Source organism: Saccopteryx leptura, chromosome 5, assembly GCF_036850995.1.
Source record: "Saccopteryx leptura isolate mSacLep1 chromosome 5, mSacLep1_pri_phased_curated, whole genome shotgun sequence".
Classification (NCBI taxonomy): Eukaryota; Metazoa; Chordata; class Mammalia; order Chiroptera; family Emballonuridae; genus Saccopteryx; species Saccopteryx leptura.
The window spans coordinates 1954299-1976771 of NC_089507.1; the positions used below are offsets into that span (position 1 = coordinate 1954299).

Consider the following 22473-nt stretch of genomic DNA (forward strand, 5'->3'; position numbering starts at 1 on the left):
CCACCTCCTCCGTCCATCCACCTCCTCCGTCCACCACCTCCTCCGTCCATCCTCTCCTCCATCCATCCACCACCACCTCCGTCCATCCACCACCTCCTCCGTCCATCCACCTCCTCCGTCCACCACCTCCTCCGTCCATCCTCTCCTCCGTCCATCCTCTCCTCCGTCCACCACCACCTCCGTCCATCCTCTCCTCCGTCCATCCACCACCACCTCCGTCCATCCTCTCCTCCGTCCATCCACCACCTCCTCCATCCATCCTCTGTCCTCCATCCACCACCTCCTCCGTCCATCCTCTCCTCCGTCCATCCTCTCCTCCGTCCATCCTCTGTCCTCCATCCACCACCTCCTCCGTCCATCCTCTCCTCCATCCACCACCTCCTCCATCCACCACCTCCTCCGTCCATCCTCTCCTCCGTCCATCCTCTCCTCCATCCACCACCTCCTCCGTCCATCCTCTCCTCCGTCCATCCTCTCCTCCGTCCATCCTCTCCTCCATCCACCACCTCCTCCGTCCATCCTCTCCTCCATCCATCCTCTCCTCCAACCACCACCTCCTCCGTCCATCCTCTCCTCCGTCCATCCTCTCCTCCGTCCATCCTCTCCTCCATCCACCACCTCCTCCGTCCATCCTCTCCTCCGTCCATCCTCTCCTCCACTCATCCTCTCCTCCGTCCATCCACCACCTCCTCCATCCATCCTCTCCTCCATCCATCCATCCTCTCCTCCATCCACCACCTCCTCCGTCCATCCTCTCCTCCGTCCATCCTCTCCTCCATCCATCCATCCTCTCCTCCATCCACCACCTCCTCCGTCCATCCTCTCCTCCGTCCATCCTCTCCTCCACTCATCCTCTCCTTCATCTCTCCTCCATCCTTTCACTGTTCTCTGCATACTCACAGCGTTGTGTGTTTCTCACCTCAGACTTTGGCCCCTTGAGGACAGGGAGTATGTTTCCTTTCTCTGTGTTCTCACTACTATACGTGACCAACAGATGTTTGTGAGTAATGAATGAATAAGTAGAAATACTGAGGTACCTGCAGCTAGTAGAAATACCTACCTGAACATTAGGTAACCTGAATGTCTATTTTTGCCATCTACTTTGATGGATTTTTAAGTGAAAATTTTTTCTCTTCCTACAGCATCAAAAAGTGCCCCTCCCATTCACTTAAACCTGTTCTTGAGTTCTTTACTTTCTCTTGAATCAGGTGTTTTACTCTGAGGCTGGTAGCAAGGCAGGGTGGCAGGGCGACTTTTAGGCTGAGTGGTTTCTTGTCACTTGCCTCCAGCCTCCAGGGTCATTTCAGCCCTTCATGGAGGGTCTGGTTGGATGCCAGCCTGCAGCCTGTTCCACAGAGATGGGACTAGATCCCTCACCCCGCAGCCCCTGCAGCTCTGGACTGTGTCTCATGGCGACACTTGTTTGGAATACTGGAGTCTTATTCGTGCCCCATTGGCTCAAGAAACATACCCTTTTCATAGCAAGTACATGAATGCTTTGTGGTTTTATTGTTGTTGCCAGCTTCTGTACAATCGTAGGTAATGACAGTTTCCCGGCGTTAGTCCTGAGCGTAGTAACTTCCCTCCTGGTGACCTGCTCCAGGTCCTGTGGTTACACAGCACCCAGAGGCAGTGGTTCATCACATGGCCAAGCTCCCTGCCAGGTGCTTCTCGAAACTTGGTTCTGTCAGCCCTTCGCTTGTGATTTCACGCTGGTGCCCGAGACTCTGAAACGCTCAGCTCCCTCTTTAGCCGCCCTTTAGCTGAGTGCCCCTGGCGAGTGAGCTATCCTGACTCCTGCCTCACAGGAGGGTAAGAGCAGCCTCGACCTCACGGAGCTGATGTGAGGACTGAGTAAAGTAACCCCTGTGAACACAGAACAGGTACCAGGCTCATTATTGGCACTCAGCCAGTGTTCTTGGGATTTCCGTCAAAGCCTGAATTTCCATCGCTCTGGACACAGTTCGGGCACCGAAGGGTGTGAGTCCAGGCGGGCCACTGGAGGGGCCCTGTAGTTGGGGTTGCTATGACTAAGTTCTTCCTCTGGGGCCTAGGTCAGGCCCGTTGGCTTCCTCCTGGCCGAGGAAGAAGCTTGTTTATCACCTGCATAGGCTGGTCTCCTCTAAAGATGGTCCAGTAAACTTGGTCAAAGTTAGCCATTCCGTTTCCATATGAGGAAGTGCCCTTACCTGCTGAGGCTCGTGGACCCTGGGTGACACAGCCCTTAACACTCACCAGCGCAGCAGGTCGTTTCCTGGCACACACGCGCCGTTAGACTGCAGTGGGTCACAGCAGTCCTGCTCTCCGGGTGCCAGGGACTTCCTGAAGGCGAGGGTTCCCTCAGCATCCTGCCTCGGAGGCTCCGGGCTGGGGCACCCACTGCCCCAAGCACCCCCGTCTCGGGAACAGGGAGCTGGGATCAAGCGTGGTCTTCGCACGCCACTTAGGGACGAGCGCAGGGGCTAGGAGAAGCAGAGAGAGCTGGCGCCCAGAGAGGGCCTGATGCCATGGTCCCTGGACGGCTGGCTGGGGGCAGGGGCGGAGGTGGGAGACCAGGTTCAAGACGATGGTGACAGCCCTGGCTGACATGGGGAGGGCTGCGTGCGCGGTTAGGGAGATGAGACAGTCAGTGACCAACCAGAAGTCTGCGGGGGAGCGGGGCCTCCTGTCTGGTTGTGGGATATGCCTTCTCCTCTGAGAGGGTGGGAGGGTTGGGGGGGCTTGGGTTGTGTTTCCACTGAATAGCCCATCCTCGCTTAACCACGGTGTTTATTCAGGCCCTGAGTATGTTGCCGCAGCCTGCAGGATGGTGGCAGAAATGGTGGAGTCTCTGACCTCCGTGCTGGCCTTGGGGCATAACAGGAACAGCAACACCCCCGCCTTTCTGACCTCGGCGCTCAGGAACATCATTGTCAGTCTGGGCCGCCTCCCCCTTGTCAACAGCTACACGCGTGTCCCGCCCCTGGTGAGTCGGGCCATTTCTCTGCAGGGACGGGCCCACGGGCGGGATCCCAGCGACCCGGGTCGGGCTGGCCCCGGGGCTGCCTTGCCAGCGGTGGGCAGGGTGCTGCACATGTCCTGACAGCTGTCTGGCTCCCTCGGGCCTGACGGACAGCTGGAGTCAGCAGAGGTGCTGGCTCGTCTGACACGGGGCTGGGGGAGCACGCCCGCGCAGACCCTGCCTGGGTGAGCCCCTCACGGAGGGTTCTTCCTGCACAGGGCGGGCCCAGTGCCCGAGGCAGGTGCACGGGAGGCGGCTGACCGGTGTGCTTGCCGTCTGCAGCTCAGCAGCTTTGTTTCTTTCCACCCTCAGGTCTGGAAACTCGGGTGGTCACCCAAGCCGGGAGGGGATTTCGGCACCATCTTCCCCGAGATCCCTGTGGAGTTCCTCCAGGAAAAGGAAGTCTTTAAGGAGTTCATCTACCGCATCAACACTCTAGGTAGTCTGGGCCGCCCCTGCATAGGGACAGCACGCAGCTTCGGGGAAAGCCGGCACTCCGGAAGGGGGCTCTGCTCTTGTCCCATCAGGGATTTAGGGCATGACCTGCTCCCTGGATGCATTTTGAGTATATACAAAATTGTCACCGCAAGAGTGAGGGGCTTTGGTGTGGGCAGGCCACTCGGCTCCTAGGCCCAGCTCTGTCATCCATCAGAGGGGTTTTGGCCACCCCGTAGAGCTGCAGCGTATTTTAATTCTCGGACACACAGTTGCACACGGTCCACAGCTGTCAGGACTCCTGCTTGCTATGGCACAGCATACGTGGCCTCTTTCTGTCCCCACTTTGTGGCTATAGGTGTGATCTGTTAAGGGGCTGTGGCTAGGCCCTGGCCGGTTGGCTCAGTGGTAGAGCGTCGGCCTGGCGTGCGGGGGACCCGGGTTCGATTCCCGGCCAGGGCACACAGGAGAAGCGCCCATTTGCTTCTCCACCCCTCCCCCTTTCCTTCCTCTCTGTCTCTCTCTTCCCCTCCCACAGCCAAGACTCCATTGGAGCAAAGATGGCCCGGGCGCTGGGGATGGCTCCTTGGCCTCTGCCCCAGGCGCTAGAGTGGCTCTGGTCCCGGCAGAGCGATGCCCCGGAGGGGGCAGAGCATTGCCCCCTGGTGGGCAGAGCTTCGCCCCTGGTGGGCGTGCCGGGTGGATCCCAGTTGGGCATGCGGGAGTCTGTCTGACTGTCTCTCCCCGTTTCCAGCTTCAGAAAAATACAAAAAAAAAAGGGGAGGGGGGGCTGTGGCTAGCAGTGCTGCGGGGCCATGCCCTGCTAGGGCATTTCCAGGGACATGCGTCTTGGGATTCTGACATAGGCACTTGGGCACATGACAGGCTCACCCTTCATCCCCTGGTGCCCTCCTACCTCGGGCTGGCGCAGATATGCTGCTTACTTTGACCCTGAAGGTTCAGGCAGCAGGCACCCTATTCATCTGCCTTTCCCTCCTGTCTGCAGTGCGTCCCTGCTGGGCCCCACCCCCGTCCCGCCGTGCACCCCCCTCCCATCCAAAATGAGATCTGAGCAGCAGGCTGGGCGGCTGTGTTGGGAGGGGTTTTCCTTCCTCTCCTTAGAGATTGTTCTCGGGCAGCCCCTGACCTCCCGACCTGATACCAGCTCCTCCTCCTTCCTGAGCTGTCTTGTGTTTGAACTGTCAGTTGGACGCGGACTAGGGCAGTTCTGTGATCTGTCCCGATGTCTGCCTTTGCTCTTGCCTGCTCTTCCTGTGGGACTCGTTCTTCCTTTTCCCCTGGGTGGGTTCCCATATATGTTTCTGTCTGTATTTACCAACCGTGTGTGTCTAGCTCACATCTTAGTCTGCCGATCTCTGTTTTTACGTCCAGTTTGGCAAGGAGATCCTGTCACATGTCATTGCAGTGCAGGTGGCCTGGCACCTCCACGTCCCGGGTGGCGAGTGGTAACACGGAGCGCAGCCCTCAGACACAGCCGCTTCTCTGGCACCGCCCGAGTGCGGCCTGTGGTGTGGACGCCCGAGTGCGGCCTGTGGTGTGGACGCCCGAGTGCGGCCTGTGGTGTGGACGCCCGAGGAGGCCTGTGGTGTGGACGCCCGAGTGCGGCCTGTGGTGTGGACGCCTGAGTGCGGCCTGTGGTGTGGACGCCCGAGGAGGCTTGTGGTGTGGACGCCCGAGGAGGGCCTGTGGTGTGGACGCCCGAGTGCGGCCTGTGGTGTGGACGCCCGAGGAGGGCCTGTGGTGTGGACGCCTGAGTGCGGCCTGTGGTGTGGACGCCCGAGGAGGGCCTGTGGTGTGGACGCCCGAGGAGGCCTGTGGTGTGGACGCCCGAGTGCGGCCTGTGGTGTGGACGCCCGAGTGCGGCCTGTGGTGTGGACGCCCGAGTGCGGCCTGTGGTGTGGACGCCCGAGGAGGCCTGTGGTGTGGACGCCCGAGTGCGGCCTGTGGTGTGGACGCCTGAGTGCGGCCTGTGGTGTGGACGCCTGAGTGCGGCCTGTGGTGTGGACGCCCGAGGAGGGCCTGTGGTGTGGATGCCCGAGGAGGCCTGTGGTGTGGACGCCCGAGTGCGGCCTGTGGTGTGGACGCCCGAGGAGGCCTGTCCGATCCGCTCCCGCTGAGGACTTGCGTCCCCTCTCTAGACTGCTACCTTTTGATCTGTTTTAGACAGGGCCAGAGACGCCATGTTTTACCTTTTATTTCAGCAGTCGTATTGAGCGGGGCTCACACTGCACACACGTGGCCCCTCACTTGCAGGTGCTGGCCGGTGGTGTGTGCAGAGTGCATCCAGGAGCTCAGCCCCCCTGACCCTGGGACCCGGTCTGCTGGGCTCAGCTCCTGGGCAGGGCCAAGGCACCTCTCCACCGGCCACCTGGGCTGAGCTTGGACACATGTGCTTCAGTGTCCTCGCTGACGGGCGGAGCTGCCCAGGTGTTTGCATCGCAGACCTGTCCTGGGTTGAGGAGCTGCTGTGTGTGGCACTGCCTGTTCTAGTGAGAACTGGTGGCCCAACATCACGTTAAGAGTTTGAGGGGTGGGTGACCCTCTATCTCACGTAACGTTTGCATTTGTAGGGTGGACCAGCCGAACGCAATTTGAGGAGACGTGGGCTACCCTCCTCGGTGTCCTGGTGACTCAGCCCCTTGTGACGGAGCAGGAGGAGAGCCCCCCAGAAGTAAGGTCGCCCCCGGGCCGTGCGTCCGCTGGGGCAGCTCGTGAACTGTTAGCAGTGGGCAAGGGAGGGCAGCGAGCTCATATTCTGTGTCTCATTTTATTTTGAAAAGAGGAGCCAGGTCGTGTCTAGACTGATGCCCCAGGGCGGGAACAAATCTCACCAGGGGTGGGTGTCCTGCCTAGAACGCCACGGCTGGAATGTGTTTAATCGCGGTGCAGTCCACGTTAGTGGTCAGCAGGTCACAGGTCTGCGTTCTGGCTCTCAGTGTGCAGCTGGAATCAACGGTGGGCACGTGACGAAGGCTGCGCGGGGACCGTGTGCCTTGCAAAGGCCGCCGTCTTGGAGCATGTACTATGTTAACATGTTAGTGTACTAAAGCCAGTGTTGGATAAGTCGGTACTTAGATATTAGATGGTTAGATAAGGCAAAAATAGAGATACTAATAGTCAGGGGATGTAGGCCCTTGATTCTGGTAGGAGGTGTGGCAGGACTTGCAGAAGGGACAGGTCAGAGTGGACGAGTGTCAGAACCAACATTCCGAATTCAGGTGTGGAAGCTAATGGGTTGCCATGTGCAGAGTTCTTGAAATTGGGAAATTTAAATATTCCTATCTGGAGGTTGTTCCCAAGGGAGGCCTTGCTTTGAACAGTGACACTTGCCCATCAGATTTGTTTCAAGTCATCAGTGTGTGTAGGCTGTGAGGGCGGGCAGACAGCCGGACCCTGGCTGGGAAAGCTTGTCCCACGGTGGCACTCAGGGCTCCTGCTATAAGGCCACAGGGTCTGAGGTCACAGACTTCTTGGTCTGCATGCCGCTGGGGCCACAGATGGTGGTTGGTATCTGGCTGCCAATCACAACGTGATGGCATGTGGGCTCTCTTTCCAGGAGGACACGGAGAGGACCCAGATCAATGTCCTGGCCGTGCAGGCCATCACCTCCCTGGTGCTGAGTGCGATGACTGTGCCTGTGGCCGGCAACCCAGCCGTGAGCTGCTTGGAGCAGCAGCCCCGGAACAAGCCCCTGAAAGCTCTTGACACCAGGTAGGTTGCGTTGCCATGGTGGGCCTACGAGGTGCCCCCCACCCACCCAGGGTGACCAGCAGCCTCATCCAGAGCCCTTTCCTTTTTTTTTTTTTTTTTTAAATTTTTCTGAAGTGAGAAGCAGGGAGGCAGAGACAGACTCCCACATGCACCCGACTGGGATCCACCCGGCGTGCCCACCAGGGGGCGATGCTCTGCCCATCTGGGGCGTCACTCTGTTGCAACCAGAGCCATTCTAGCGCCTGAGGCAGAGGCCACAGAGCCATCCTCAGCACCCGGGGCCAACTTTGCTCCAATGGAGCCTTGGCTGCGGGAGGGGAAGAGAGAGACAGAAAGGAAGGAGAGAGGGAGGGGCGGAGAAGCAGATGGGCGCTTCTCCTGTGTGCCCTGGCCGGGAACAGGGCCCTTTCCTTTGCTGCTGAAATTAACAAGAACACTGTGCCTGTTGCCATGCTGCAAGGGCTGCAAATTCAAAGCGATTTGATGACCAGTGACAGTGAAAAGGAGACGTATGGTGACATGGGGTCACCTGACTCTAGCAGAGCAAGGATTTGCTTGCTAACAGAATGTCTGCACAGGGACGTGGGGCAGGGATGGCTTAAAGGGCAGCGTCATCTGGTGTTGTAGGTGCCTCTTTCCTTCAGGCAAAGCGGGGGGGGGGGTGGCTAGTGTCTTTCACTTCTAAGATTTTGAAGGAACCAAATATGTATGTAACCTTTGTCCTGACCTTCAGGTTTGGGAGGAAGCTGAGCGTGATCAGAGGAATCGTAGAGCAGGAAATCCAAGCAATGGTTTCCAAGAGAGAGAATATCGCCACCCATCACTTATACCAAGTGTGGGACCCCGTCCCTTCTCTGTCTCCAGCCACTACAGGTACCTGTGGGGAGGGGCCCGTGTCTCTGGACCGGACACGAGTGTGGCCCATGTGCTGACAGCGATTGGCTGTTGACTTGGTGTGCGGCCCTCGCTCCCTGCGACACGCATCTCCCTCGGGCCGGGAGGTAAAGCCCGGATGGGACGCAAGCTCTGCGTCTCGCGAGACGGGTGCTGGGCCTGCCGCTGGGTGCCTGCCCTGTGTGGGCACTGGAGCCTGTCCCTGGCTTCAGAGAAGGGAATGTTGTGTGTGTGGGGGGAAGTTCTTTAATGCACATTTTTTGCTATTGAACAAACAGTGTTTTAGGCCACAGTTTTTCTGATTTTTTAGTTTTTTATTTCTTTTTCAATTTTGGCAATAGAGAAAGGGAGAGAGACAGACAGACAGGAACACTGATCTGTTCCTGCATGTGCCCTGACCCGGGATGGAACCAGCAACCTCTGCGCTTTGGGACGATGCTCTAAACATCTGGGCTATTGGCCAGGGCTGATTTCCGAGGTTTCTTAGGAGTTGTAGGTCCTGCGAGTTTCAGTGTCCTGAACCTGGTAAAGGTTCCACGTGAAAAGGCAGTGTGTCCCATGCCCTCAGACACGACTGGGCACTGACTGACGCTGTGTGGGAGCTTGGGTCCCTCAAGGAGCTATGGCCAGTAGGGGAGGGAGATGGCATGGCTGTCAGAGAGGTCCAGGCATCTGCTGCAGGAGCTCTGAGGAGAGCAGGCGTTTCTGGGGGTCTGGGCAGTCTCTGAAGAGCTGGGGCAGGCTGACACCCCTCGGAAGGAAGTGTGGGCTCATCTGGCCTGGGCCTGGGGGGCTGGAAGACAGTGAGGGGTTTTGGGGGAAGATTGATGGGTAAAGGGGGCATTGGCCCACACCTGCTCCTGGCAGACGCGGCTGGACAGGTGGCACTGAGACAGGGTCCTGGGAGGTGTCCACTGCTCTCGTCCTCCGCTGCCCAGAGGCTCGCCTGCTGGCCTGTTGCCTTGTCCGTAGCTACTGACACTTAAGCTTCTGTAGCTCAGCCCAAGCCGGTTCCCATGAGAGTCAGAGCTGGTGTGTCAGGGAGAGAAGGGGACGGTCCTGCAGTGTCTCGCTGGCCCTGCTAGCGTTGCGGTCATGAAGTGACAGGTCACAGCGCCTCCTGAGGGGCCCAGCTGTGCCTCTCTGACGGTCCTGTCGCCTGCAGGTGTCCTCATCAGCCACGACAAGCTCCTGCTGCAGACCAACGCCGAGCGGGAGCTGGGCAGCGTGAGCTACCAGCTCGGCCAGGTCAGTCCCTCCTCCCCCAGCTCCGCGCCCCCGCTCTGGCCTGTCCTCAGGTGGGGACCCCTGAGCACACTCAGAAGCCAAGTTAAATGTGTTCTCAGGAGACGGGAGGGTTATCTTTATCTGCTTTGTGCTGTTTATTCCAGGAAGGGTGTGTTGATAACACAGGTGTGTATAAGGACAGTGACGTAGTGTGAGGCAGACTTAGGTGGGAAAGACACGGAGGGCCAGCGGTGAGGCCAGCGCAGCCCAGCTGCCAGCAGAGGGAGGTGCTGTCACACAGCCTGCTGGGTGGGTCACTTTGAACTGCACTTCATCAGAAAAATGGGGACATAGTGCCTATGACAGTGAGGTTGGGAGCCGTGAGGTGGAGTGTGAGGACACGTGTGTGGGAGCGTGGGCCCCATGGCTGCCATGTTCCTCCTCTTAGCATATTGTTGGTTTACTCAGAAAGCAGTTCACGGGGTTTCCTCACGAGCGCTGGGCAGCAGGACCCCAGGGCCACACAGGAGTCCCAGCTGTCCTGCCCGCCTCCATCAGCAATCAGGGAGCCACAGACACTCCCCGCGCTGTCCTTTGCAGAGAAGTTTCCCCCGATCAGAGTGAGTGGGAGCCTTCTGTGTCATTAAGCAGGAGCGTCTGAGCACCTGGCTGTGAGCAAGAAGCCCAGGGCTGCGGGACTTGTTCCAGGGCCCAGTGGCATTTGCTCAGCTGCGTCCTTCCTTCAGTGTCTGTGCCACAGCTTGCCCCGAGAACCGAGAGCAGTGTGATGACTCCTGCCCTGCACTGAGCCGCCGCTGGCTCCTAGGACAGGGTGTCGGGCAGGGAGCGAGGGAGCACAGGGCTGCCCCTGGGTCTGAAGGTTCTGCCAGGGTCTTGTGTAGCCTGAGCTGGGGGCGGCCCGACAGCCCAAGCCCCTGCTGCTCTGGCTGCACTGCGGGCTGGGCTGGGAGGAGCACTCGCTGTGGTGCCGAGCAGGCCTGGCGGCTGGAGTCACGGACGATGGGGGCAGTACGGCACATGCCGAGTGCTGGTGACTCCTCGTGAGCCCCCCCAGGGGACAGGTGGTTGTCAGCAGGGGGCATGGTCTGTTTGGACGGGCAGGGGGCAGTGGGGCAGGTGGCTTTGCTCCTGTGCCGGCCCCGTGGGTTCTCTCCCAGGCTCTGCTCCTCTGCCGGCCCCGTAGGTCCTCTCCCAGGCTCTGCTCCCGTGCCGGCCCCGTGGGTCCTCTCCCAGGCTCTGCTCCCGTGCCGGCCCCGTGGGTTCTCTCCCAGGCTTTGCTACTCTGCCGGCCCCGTAGGTCCTCTCCCAGGCTCTGCTCCTCTGCCGGCCCCGTAGGTCCTCTCCCAGGCTCTGCTCCCGTGCCGGCCCCGTGGGTCCTCTCCCAGGCTCTGCTCCCGTGCCGGCCCCGTGGGTCCTCTCCCAGGCTCTGCTCCCGTGCCGGCCCCGTGGGTCCTCTCCCAGGCTCTGCTCCCGTGCCGGCCCCGTGGGTCCTCTCCCAGGCTCTGCTCCCGTGCCGGCCCCGTGGGTCCTCTCCCAGGCTCTGCTCCCGTGCCGGCCCCGTGGGTCCTCTCCCAGGCTCTGCTCCCGTGCCGGCCCCGTGGGTTCTCTCCCAGGCTCTGCTCCTCTGCCGGCCCCGTGGGTCCTCTCCCAGGCTCTGCTCCCGTGCCGGCCCCGTGGGTCCTCTCCCAGGCTCTGCTCCCGTGCCGGCCCCGTGGGTCCTCTCCCAGGCTCTGCTCCCGTGCCGGCCCCGTGGGTCCTCTCCCAGGCTCTGCTCCCGTGCCGGCCCCGTGGGTTCTGTCCCAGGCTCTGCTCCCGTGCCGGCCCCATGAGTTCTCTCCCAGGCTCTGCTCCCGTGCCGGCCCCATGAGTTCTCTCCCAGGCTCTGCTCCCGTGCCGGCCCCGTGGGTCCTCTCCCAGGCTCTGCTCCTCTCCCGGCCCCGTGGGTCCTCTCCCAGGCTCTGCTCCCGTGCCGGCCCCATGGGTCCTCTCCCAGGCTCTGCTCCCGTGCCGGCCCCGTGGGTCCTCTCCCAGGCTTTGCTCCCGTGCCGGCCCCGTGGGTTCTCTCCCAGGCTTTGCTCCCGTACTGGCTCCGTGGGTTCTGTCCCAGGCTTTGCTCCTCTGCCGGCCCCGTGGGTTCTGTCCCAGGCTTTGCTCCCGTGCCGGCCCCGTGGGTTCTCTCCCAGGCTTTGCTCCCGTACCAGCTCCGTGGGTCCTCTCCCAGGCTTTGCTCCTCTGCCGGCCCCGTGGGTTCTCTCCCAGGCTTCCCAGAGCCCTCCCCACTCTGCTGTCTCCAGAATACGGCACCACCCCTCTGCTTCTGCCGGGGTGTTCTGAGCTGCAGGTGTACCGCAGATGACTGCCAGGGAGGCTCGCCCCTGGGGAAGGGAGTCCCATGCTGCTCTGTGTTGCCGGGCTTTGTTCAGGCGTCCCTGCACTGTGTCCGTCCTCAGATGCTCCCTCTTCCCAGTCTCTAGTTCTGAAGGCAGAGTGTCCCAAAGTGCCCTGTGCCCCTCCCAGACTGTCCCAAAGTGCCCTGTGCCCCTCCCAGACTGTTGGCTCTCCACCCGGAACCCCCTGAGTCTGAACAGGCACTGCTCAGGGACAGGTCTGCCTAGTTCCTGGGACCCCGGGCTGCACCTGCCTGGCCTCTGCACACTGACCCCGGTGTCCTGTGTTTGTTGAAGGTGTCCATTCACTCGGTGTGGCTGGGGAACAACATCACCCCCCTGAGAGAGGAGGAGTGGGACGAGGAGGAGGAGGAGGAGGCCGATGTCCCTGCACCTTCGTCCCCACCCACATCTCCAGTTAACTCCAGGTCTCCATCTGCCTTCTGGGTTAAAGCAGTTTGAGGTTTAGTGGTTGTTTGGTTTATCTGGGATGCCTCTTAGACAAACCTGTCCCATTGTGTGCAGGGCAGTTACCCGTCTCGCATGCTCTGCAGGAAACACCGGGCTGGCGTTGACATCCACTCCTGCTCGCAGTTCCTACTGGAATTGTATAGTCGCTGGATCCTGCCGTCTGGTTTGGCCCGAAGGACCCCCGTCATCCTGATCAGCGAAGTGGTTCGATCCGTAAGTGTCTCCCGCCCGTCCCTCCTTGTGTGCACAGTGCTCAGGCGGGTGCACGCGCACACACACGGGATCTGTCATCTCTGGGAACCTAAGAAACAGAGCTCAGAGATAAGGGACCCTGAAGTGTTTCTCCAGCCTGTGCAGGAGCAGCTCTCTGCATGCCAGTCTCGAGCACAGGGGGAGTGTGTGGAAACCTCACGCTGCTGTCCCAGTTCTGAAGGCTCCCTCTCCTTGTCCATGAGTCTCTGCCCACAGGCCTGGGCCTCGGTCCCCGGTCCCCTTGAGAAGCACGAGGTGGATCTCTCATTCTCACACTGGGCTCTCGGGATCTGCTTCAAATCAGTGAGGACCCCAGAGGGCCTTTGTCACGTGACTGACTTCTGTTGGTATTTACAGTATTGGAAATTATACCTGGAAAGATTTAGGAACTTTAACTTCCTAGCTGCCGGCTCACCGTTTCTCCCATTGTTCAGGCAGCTGTCCGCTAGGCGGGCGTGGGCACCCGGCTACGGCCAGCACCTGTGGCTGCCCCCTTCTGCCTATGACCCAAGCACTGGACCCCGCTGCCTTATGCACCCAGCGTGGGACTTGACTATTTTACATGAAGGGGCTGCTTCTTAGTAATGCAGATGTATTTTATTAAGCCTGGTTTTTCTCAGTACACCTTTAAAGGGTTTTAAATTGACCCACGTCTAGTCAAGATTTTTAAAAACTTTATTTTTAATTTTAATAAAAATTTACAACTTGATATTTAAAAAATTGTCAAACTATAAGCACCATGAATAAAAGCCTTAAATTTTTAAGAAAAAAGTTACTTGTTAATGTTTTAAAATAACAGTGATAATTTTTATCTAAAAATAACATTTTGAATCAATGAGAAGAGGCCTCCTTGACATTTTTGCGAGTCTCTTTAAAGTCTGGCTTTCGGAGAGCAGCTGAATTCTCATATCCACCTGCTCTGCATTCAGTCAGGGGTCGTCAAAACCGCCCACTTTTGCAGTGCTGGTAGACCTGGTCCCTACCGCCCACTAGTGGGTGTTCCAGCTTTCATGATGGGCCAATCGCAGCGCTGTTTGGTTGCACGGTAGGGACCAGGTTGACCAGCACTGCAAAAATGGGCAGTTTTTATAAAAAGTTTGACGACCCCTGCGTGTAACTTCTAGAAAACACCACCCAGTTGGAAAAGAACAGATGTGAGAATGCAAATAAGGTCTTAACGTTATTATGGAAGTAGTTTCCACCTGGTGACCCCCCTATTGTCCCGCCTGAGCTCACCTGGGCCCTCTGAGAAGGGCCAGCCCCACCTTCCCGCGCGCCCCTGGAGTGCAGGGGCCTTCACGCCTCGTGGGCTCCTTTTCAGATGTAACATGAAGAACTGGACGGTAGAGAGCTAAACATTTTGGGGGAGACAGAAAGAATAGTTGGCAGAGCATTTGTTTCTGAAACGACGTCTCTGTCCTCGGGCTGTGGAGAGCCTGACCCGCCTCGCCAGGGGGAGGCCCGGGTGTTCTGGAGCGGAGCAGACGCAGGGGTTGTCAGCAGAACGGCTTCGGGGCCCCTCCCCCCTCCCGTGCAGTCACGGCTGCGTCCCGCTCAGCCCAACCTGTGGCGTGGACCTTGTGAGGGGACGTCACTGGCCCGTTCGTGTTCATGTCACATGTCCGCACTGCATTCTAGGTCTCCGGGCGTTTGCCCGTGTCCTTGCCCAGTCAGGGCGCTGTGACCCCTCCCTCAGCAACCTGGTCCCTCGGCTGTGAGGATGTGCGTGCTGGACCGATGGGGAGCTTGCCCCATCCGTCCGAATGTTCTGCCTGCAGCTCCTCGTGGTCTCAGACTTGTTCACTGAGCGCAGCCAGTTTGAGATGATGTACCAGACGCTGACGGAGCTGCGGAGGGTGCACCCTTCAGAGGACGAGATCCTCCTGCAGTACCTGGTGCCCGCCACCTGCAAGGCAGCCGCCGTGCTGGGCATGGTAAGCGGGGGTGGCGGCCCAGTGCCGTGGGGGCCACGTCAGCCTTGGAAGGGCTGTCCGGAACATCCACAGCAGCTGTGAGGTGTTGGGGGGTTCCTTTCCCTTGGGGCTTCTCCTCAGGGTGCTGTGAGGGTTGCTGTGGTGGGTGGTGAGCCCGCTTTGTGAGGTCATCACAGGAGCTGGGGGTGCGGGCGGTGGCGGTGGGACTGACTGCTGCACAGTCTCCTTGCGACTCCCCCGCACCCTGCGACTCCCCCGCGCCCCTCTGACATGCTGTAGACCCCGTGCCTCTTGTCGACAGGGCCTCCCTCCTGGGGATGCTTTGTCACAGCCACCCTGCACACCTGCCCCACAGGTGCGGGCATTGGCATCCTTTTTACCACGAGGGCAGACAGGCGTTGTTTTGAATTCCTCCTTATTCTGCCTCTCGTTGATGAGAGCGGCCAGCACCACCCCCATTTCTGTGCGGTTGCCCCCACACGGTGTCTGCTACACAGACCCCATGTAGACAGGTGAAGGGGCCCTCCGCGTGTTGGCGAGGGTTAGCTCTGCTGTTAGGGAAGAGTACTTGATGCACACTGGCCACAACTGGCGGTGGCTTGCTCTCTACCTTGTGACATCGGCCAGTAATTGTGGGGTCCCTCCTTATGATGGCGCGGGTACTCTACAACACGAGGGGGCCATGTGCCGCACACTTGGGACCATTGGTGAGAGGTGTGGCAGGCCTGCCCTAGCCTGTCTCATGCCACGTCCCATGCTCGGTCCTGTCTGTCCTGACAGTGACAGTAAGCATGTGCCATGGCAGCAGCCCTTCTCCTGGACCCCGCCCAGTCCCCTCCATGGTGTGCCCAAGGTGAGGCCCTGTGTCTTATCTATGCCAGGGTGGTAGCCATCTTGCTCTGGGTCACCCAGGACAGGGCAGAGGTGTGTGAGGCCATGCCAGTGCCCAGCTATTCTTCCCGCAGAATTTGTCCCTCTGAATCAAGGGCCCAGAGAGGTATCCTTCATCCTGGGTGGCCTTCTGCCTGGTGCTCGCGTCCCAGGAACAGAAGCAGTGTCCCTTGGCTCCTTCCGTGAGCACATGTCTGCGAGCCTGCACCCTCGGGTGCTGGGAGATGATGTAGGAGCAGCTGGACCTGAAGGGCCCTTTGTCTTCCAGGGGACTTCCCGCCCCTGGTTCGTCCTCAGTGTGTGTTTCTGTGCTCAGGCCCCGTGCCCTGGGCAGATGCTGAGTGTCAGTAAGTGCAGTGAGTGGTCATCAGATATGGCAAGAGGGCCCACGGGGACTCCGCGGTGCTGCCGGGCACGGGGCTTCCCTGCGCAGCAGCGGTGCTGGGGCAGCTCTTCCTCCTGGCACGTTTGCCCCCTCGCTGCGCCCCTGCTGGTGCTTCTAGAGCTGGGGCCCGCCAACGGGTGGGAGCCCCTTGGAGGTGTCTGGCCATCCGTGGGTGCTGGTGGGAGGAAAGAAGGAGGTCTTCTGTCACCCAGGACACGGGACACAGTTCCTGTGGGGCTGCATGGTCAGACAGCCTCCTGTTGCTTTTGAGGAGTGGACAGAACCGAGGGTCCCCCAGCAGTGGCCGCCCCCCCTGCGAGGGGTGACTGGGAGACACTACTGTTGTCACCCTCCACCCCACGCGCTCTGCGGAGTCTTCTCTCAAGTGAAGAGCACAGACTCGGTGTTCTACTTAATTTGTCTCAAAAGTAGGAACTCAGCCTGACCAGGTGGTGGCGCAGTGGATAGAGCCTCAGACTGGGATGCTGAGGACCCAGGTTCGAGACCCCGAGGTCGCCAGCTTGAGCGCGGGCTCATCTGGTTTGAGCAAAGCTCACCAGCTTGGACCCAAGGTCGCTGGCTCCAGCAAGGGGTTACTCGGTCTGCTGAAGGCCCGCGGTCAAGGCACATATGAGAAAGCAATCAATGAACAACTAAGGTGTCACAACACGCAATGAAAGACTAATGATTGATGCTTCTCATCTCTCTGTTCTTGTCTGTCTGTCCCTGTCTATCCCTCTCTCTGACTCTCTCTCTGTCTCAAAAAAAAAAAGGAACTCAGGTTCCTACTTAACTTGTCTTTAGGATGCTAAGTGGAATTGACAGCTGCTTGTGTAGACGATGGTTGCATCCCACAACCACCCCCGTGTTTGCTGCTAGCACTAGCCCAGCTCACCTGTGCTCACGGCTGTGAGTTCCTGCAGTGACGGGACCCAGAGCAGAGTCGGTGACAGGGGCTCAGTGTGCTCACGGCTGTGAGTTCCTGCAGTGACGGGACCCAGAGCAGAGTCGGTGACGGGGGCTCAGTGTGCTCACGGCTGTGAGTTCCTGCAGTGACGGGACCCAGAGCAGAGTCGGTGACGGGGGCTCAGTGTGCTCACGGCTGTGAGTTCCTGCAGTGACGGAACCCAGAGCAGAGTCGGTGACGGGGGCTCAGTGTGCTCACGGCTGTGAGTTCCTGCAGTGACGGGACCCAGAGCAGAGTCGGTGACGGGGGCTCAGTGTGCTCACGGCTGTGAGTTCCTGCAGTGACGGGACCCAGAGCAGAATCGGTGACGGGGGCTCAGTGTGCTCACGGCTGTGAGTTCCTGCAGTGACGGGACCCAGAGCAGAGTCGGTGACGGGGGCTCAGTGTGCTCACGGCTGTGAGTTCCTGCAGTGACGGGACCCAGAGCAGAGTTGGTGACAGGGGCTCAGTGTGCTCACGGCTGTGAGTTCCTGCAGTGACGGGACATAGCAGAGTTGGTGACAGGGGCTCAGTGTGCTCACGGCTGTGAGTTCCTGCAGTGACGGGACCCAGAGCAGAGTCGGTGACGGGGGCTCAGTGTGCTCACGGCTGTGAGTTCCTGCAGTGACGGGACCCAGAGCAGAGTTGGTGACGGGGGCTCAGTGTGCTCACGGCTGTGAGTTCCTGCAGTGACGGGACCCAGAGCAGAGTCGGTGACGGGGGCTCAGTGTGCTCACGGCTGTGAGTTCCTGCAGTGACGGGACCCAGAGCAGAGTCGGTGACGGGGGCTCAGTGTGCTCACGGCTGTGAGTTCCTGCAGTGACGGGACATAGCAGAGTCGGTGACGGGGGCTCAGTGTGCTCACGGCTGTGAGTTCCTGCAGTGACGGGACCCAGAGCAGAGTCGGTGACGGGGGCTCAGTGTGCTCACGGCTGTGAGTTCCTGCAGTGACGGGACCCAGAGCAGAGTCGGTGACGGGGGCTCAGTGTGCTCACGGCTGTGAGTTCCTGCAGTGACGGGACCCAGAGCAGAGTTGGTGACGGGGGCTCAGTGTGCTCACGGCTGTGAGTTCCTGCAGTGACGGGACCCAGAGCAGAGTTGGTGACAGGGGCTCAGTGTGCTCACGGCTCTGAGTTCCTGCAGTGACGGGACCCAGAGCAGAGTTGGTGACGGGGGCTCAGTGTGCTCACGGCTGTGAGTTCCTGCAGTGACGGGACATAGCAGAGTCGGTGACGGGGGCTCAGTGTGCTCACGGCTGTGAGTTCCTGCAGTGACGGGACCCAGAGCAGAGTCGGTGACGGGGGCTCAGTGTGCTCACGGCTGTGAGTTCCTGCAGTGACGGGACCCAGAGCAGAGTCGGTGACGGGGGCTCAGTGTGCTCACGGCTGTGAGTTCCTGCAGTGACGGGACCCAGAGCAGAGTCGGTGACGGGGGCTCAGTGTGCTCACGGCTGTGAGTTCCTGCAGTGACGGGACCCAGAGCAGAGTCGGTGACGGGGGCTCAGTGTGCTCACGGCTGTGAGTTCCTGCAGTGACGGGACCCAGAGCAGAGTTGGTGACGGGGGCTCAGTGTGCTCACGGCTGTGAGTTCCTGCAGTGACGGGACCCAGAGCAGAGTCGGTGACGGGGGCTCAGTGTGCTCACGGCTGTGAGTTCCTGCCGTGTCGGGACCCAGAGCAGAGTCGGTGACGGGGGCTCAGTGTGCTCACGGCTGTGAGTTCCTGCAGTGACGGGACCCAGAGCAGAGTTGGTGACGGGGGCTCAGTGTGCTCACGGCTGTGAGTTCCTGCAGTGACGGGACCCAGAGCAGAGTGGGTGACGGGGGCTCAGTGTGCTCACGGCTGTGAGTTCCTGCAGTGACGGGACCCAGAGCAGAGTCGGTGACGGGGGCTCAGTGTGCTCACGGCTGTGAGTTCCTGCAGTGACGGGACCCAGAGCAGAGTCGGTGACGGGGGCTCAGTGTGCTCACGGCTGTGAGTTCCTGCAGTGACGGGACATAGCAGAGTTGGTGACAGGGGCTCAGTGTGCTCACGGCTGTGAGTTCCTGCAGTGACGGGACCCAGAGCAGAGTTGGTGACGGGGGCTCAGTGTGCTCACGGCTGTGAGTTCCTGCAGTGACGGGACCCAGAGCAGAGTTGGTGACGGGGGCTCAGTGTGCTCACGGCTGTGAGTTCCTGCAGTGACGGGACCCAGAGCAGAGTTGGTGACGGGGGCTCAGTGTGCTCACGGCTGTGAGTTCCTGCAGTGACGGGACCCAGAGCAGAGTCGGTGACGGGGGCTCAGTGTGCTCACGGCTGTGAGTTCCTGCAGTGACGGGACACAGAGCAGAGTCGGTGACGGGGGCTCAGTGTGCTCACGGCTGTGAGTTCCTGCAGTGACGGGACCCAGAGCAGAGTTGGTGACGGGGGCTCAGTGTGCTCACGGCTGTGAGTTCCTGCAGTGACGGGACCCAGAGCAGAGTTGGTGACGGGGGCTCAGTGTGCTCACGGCTGTGAGTTCCTGCAGTGACGGGACATAGCAGAGTTGGTGACAGGGGCTCAGTGTGCTCACGGCTGTGAGTTCCTGCAGTGACGGGACCCAGAGCAGAGTCGGTGACGGGGGCTCAGTGTGCTCACGGCTGTGAGTTCCTGCAGTGACGGGACATAGCAGAGTCGGTGACGGGGGCTCAGTGTGCTCACGGCTGTGAGTTCCTGCAGTGACGGGACATAGCAGAGTCGGTGACGGGGGCTCAGTGTGCTCACGGCTGTGAGTTCCTGCAGTGACGGGACCCAGAGCAGAGTCGGTGACGGGGGCTCAGTGTGCTCACGGCTGTGAGTTCCTGCAGTGACGGGACCCAGAGCAGAGTCGGTGACGGGGGCTCAGTGTGCTCACGGCTGTGAGTTCCTGCAGTGACGGGACCCAGAGCAGAGTCGGTGACGGGGGCTCAGTGTGCTCACGGCTGTGAGTTCCTGCAGTGACGGGACCCAGAGCAGAGTCGGTGAAGGAAGAGGGGGCCTGGGTGCAGTTTCCAGAACCCTCTTTGAGTCACGGGACACGCTCAGTTCCACGCACTGCGAGTGACAGCACTGTGGAGTCAGTCCACCCAGGAGGCCCCTGAGACACAGAGCAGGGCTGGCCCGGGGGCTGGCCCCACCCAGCTGCAGATCCCAGGAGGAGAGGGGCGTTGGCACAGACACACTGCTGGCACAGGGAGCTGAGGCTCAGGGAGCTGCTCCGTCAGGGTGCTGGGGACGCTCCCAACACCGGCTCCCGGATGCCAGGCCTCCTGGAGGTCAGCCCCTCTATGGCCTCTCCTGTCTCATCGGGGGTCTGGCCTCTTGTCCACCTTGCTCTAGGACAAGGCTGTGGCAGAACCAGTCAGCCGGTTGCTGGAGAGCACGCTCAGGAGCAGCCATCTGCCCAGCAAGATCGGGGCACTGCACGGCGTCCTCTACGTGCTGGAGTGTGACCTCCTGGACGACACGGCCAAGCAGCTCATCCCCATCATCAGCGACTATCTCCTCTCCAATCTCAAAGGCACAGCCCAGTGAGCGGGGCTGGCTGGGTGGGGGCCCGGCTGGGCTGGGGAAGTGACCTTGCCCATTTCAAAGTGTGCATAAGACCCTGGCGGGCCAGCGCACAGGCTGGGGTCAGTGGGAGCCCAAGCAGACCCCGTTCCCATGGGAACAGTGGCTGGGGTCACTTGAGACATTGCACGCTGCCAGATGGAGCGGCCTGCTGGTGTGGCTGAGCTCACTGTCTGGTGTTTCCAGCTGCGTGAATGTCCATAGCCAGCAGCACGTGCTGGTGATGTGTGCCACCGCCTTCTACCTGATCGAGAACTACCCTCTGGACGTGGGGCCGGAGTTCTCTGCCTCCATCATACAGGTGCGAGGCCCCGGGCGTCTTCCTCCTCCCCGGGGAGGGTGGTGCCCCTGAGAGGTTGCGCTTCGGGAGGAAGCACGGTGACAGGAGCTTCCTGACTTGGATGTCACCCTTCTCGCTCAGATGTGTGGGATGATGCTGTCTGGGAGTGAGGAGTCCACTCCGTCCACCGTCTACCACTGTGTCCTGAGGGGCCTGGAGCGCCTCCTGCTGTCCGAGCAGCTCTCCCGGCTGGACGCAGAGTCCCTGGTCAAGCTCAGTGTGGACAGAGTGAACGTGCACAGCCCACACCGGGCCATGGCGGCCCTGGGCCTGATGCTCACCTGCATGTACACAGGTCTGTACACAGGACTGGCCACTGTGCCCTGAGTGGCTCAGGGCTCCCGCACCTGGTTTCAGATCATTTGGGGGTTCCTGTGTGCATTCAGGGCACTGTCCCCAAAGCCTGTCCAGTCTTACGCAGTAATAATACTGAGTGCCTTTCATCTCAGGAAAGGAGAAGATCAGTCCAGGCAGAACCTCTGACCCCAGCCCTGCCGCCCCTGACAGCGAGTCTGTGATCGTGGCCATGGAGCGTGTGTCTGTTCTTTTCGACAGGTAAGAAGTGAAGCCCGCCACTGCCCAGAGCTGCCAGCTCACAGCCCGGCTGAGCACGTGCCTCGCTCAGGGCTCTGCAGGAGAGGGCAGTCCTTGGACCCTGGCACCCAGGAGTGTGGAGTTGACCAGCTCTGTGGCTGGGCAGCACCCAGCAGTGTGGGTGTCGGGAGGCACATCAGTGAGATGCGTGGAGGGCTGGGTGTGGAGCCCTGAACAGCGACAAGAACATCCATCAGACACTGCTGACGTTGGGGACAGGAGCCCCTCGGTCCTGGCAGCACACACAGTCCCTTCAGGGCCACGGGACAGCACTGCGTCAGGACAGCTTCAGGCAGAGAGTTCGGTAGACCGGCTAAAGGTGGACAAGCACACGCGTTTTGAGAGTGGGACTCAGCCCCCTCCCCACACTGCTGGTGGCCAGGATCCGCTCAGCTTGCCAGTTCTGTAAAATGGGCTAGGCGCCTCATTGGGCCTTTTCTTTTTTCTTTTTCTTTTTTTTTTTTACAGAGACAGAAAGAAGGATAGGGACAGACGGGAATGGAGAGGGATGAGAAGCATCAATCATCAGTTTTTCGTTGCGACACACCTTAGTTGTTCATTGATTGCTTTCTCATTGTGTGCCTTCAGCAGGCCGAGTAACCCCTTGCCTGAGCCAGCGACCTTGGGTCCATGCTGGTGAGCTTTGCTCAAACCAGATGAGCCCGCGCTCAAGCTGGCGACCTCAGGGTCTCGAACCTGGGTCCTCTGCATCCCACCCAGTCCGACGCTTTATCCACTGTGCCACCTCTTGGTCACTGGGCTTTTTCTGCAGGACAGAGTCCTGAGTTTTTCCCCAGGCCTCAGTCCAGGGGACGTGATGTTTGTGGCTCAGGGGAGGGTGGTTCTGCCTTGCTTGGCCGAGCCAGACTTCCTCTGTGTCCGCTCTGGACAGCTGAGTAGATAGGTCCGTTTCCACATGTGGTTATGCACATCTGCTACCCATAATGGTCAGGCCCCGTCCAGCCGGTGGTGGGCAGGGGCCACTCCTGGTCTCTGCCTTCATGGGGCTTCCACTCCAGTGCCAACAAGGGAAGCGTGCCAGCAGCTGTGGTACGGGCGTCAGCTTGCCCACCCTAGGTGGGGACACTGGCTGGCAGGAGGGGCTGACAGCTGTGGGTGCTGGGCCCGTGCTAGTGGCCGCAGACTCGCAGATGTGGGCACACCCGGCCGGAGGTGCAAGCTCAGTGTAAACCACTTTCCCATGTGCACCACCAGGTAGCCCCATGGCGGTCTCCCTGCGTCCAGACGCTGCCCGAGTGCAGACTGCAGGGTCTGTCAGGGAGGAGCCCGCATGAGGATGTGGGTCTAGTTAGGTCAGAGGAAAGGCCCCCAACTGCAGCGCCACAGCGTCAGGACATGGCAGGAGAGGACGCAGAGCGCTTGGGCATGGACGAAAGC

At 60.2% G+C, this 22473-nt stretch overlaps 1 protein-coding gene across 4 annotated transcripts in view; it reads left to right on the plus strand.

Moving 5' to 3' along the window:
* HTT (huntingtin) overlaps nt 1–22473 on the plus strand; it is a 132175-nt gene that overhangs the window by 104457 nt on the left and 5245 nt on the right. For 3 of the 4 annotated variants that reach the window (XM_066386829.1, XM_066386830.1, XM_066386832.1), the window contains 13 exons: nt 2778–2965; nt 3314–3440; nt 6028–6128; nt 7014–7168; nt 7902–8041; nt 9228–9310; nt 11995–12125; nt 12252–12381; nt 14199–14354; nt 19911–20101; nt 20328–20442; nt 20563–20776; nt 20931–21036. In XM_066386829.1, coding sequence (XP_066242926.1) covers nt 2778–2965; nt 3314–3440; nt 6028–6128; nt 7014–7168; nt 7902–8041; nt 9228–9310; nt 11995–12125; nt 12252–12381; nt 14199–14354; nt 19911–20101; nt 20328–20442; nt 20563–20776; nt 20931–21036 — 1837 coding nt within the window. The remainder of the gene's footprint in view (nt 1–2777; nt 2966–3313; nt 3441–6027; nt 6129–7013; nt 7169–7901; nt 8042–9227; nt 9311–11994; nt 12126–12251; nt 12382–14198; nt 14355–19910; nt 20102–20327; nt 20443–20562; nt 20777–20930; nt 21037–22473) is intronic. The other variant, XM_066386831.1, reaches the window with a different exon arrangement.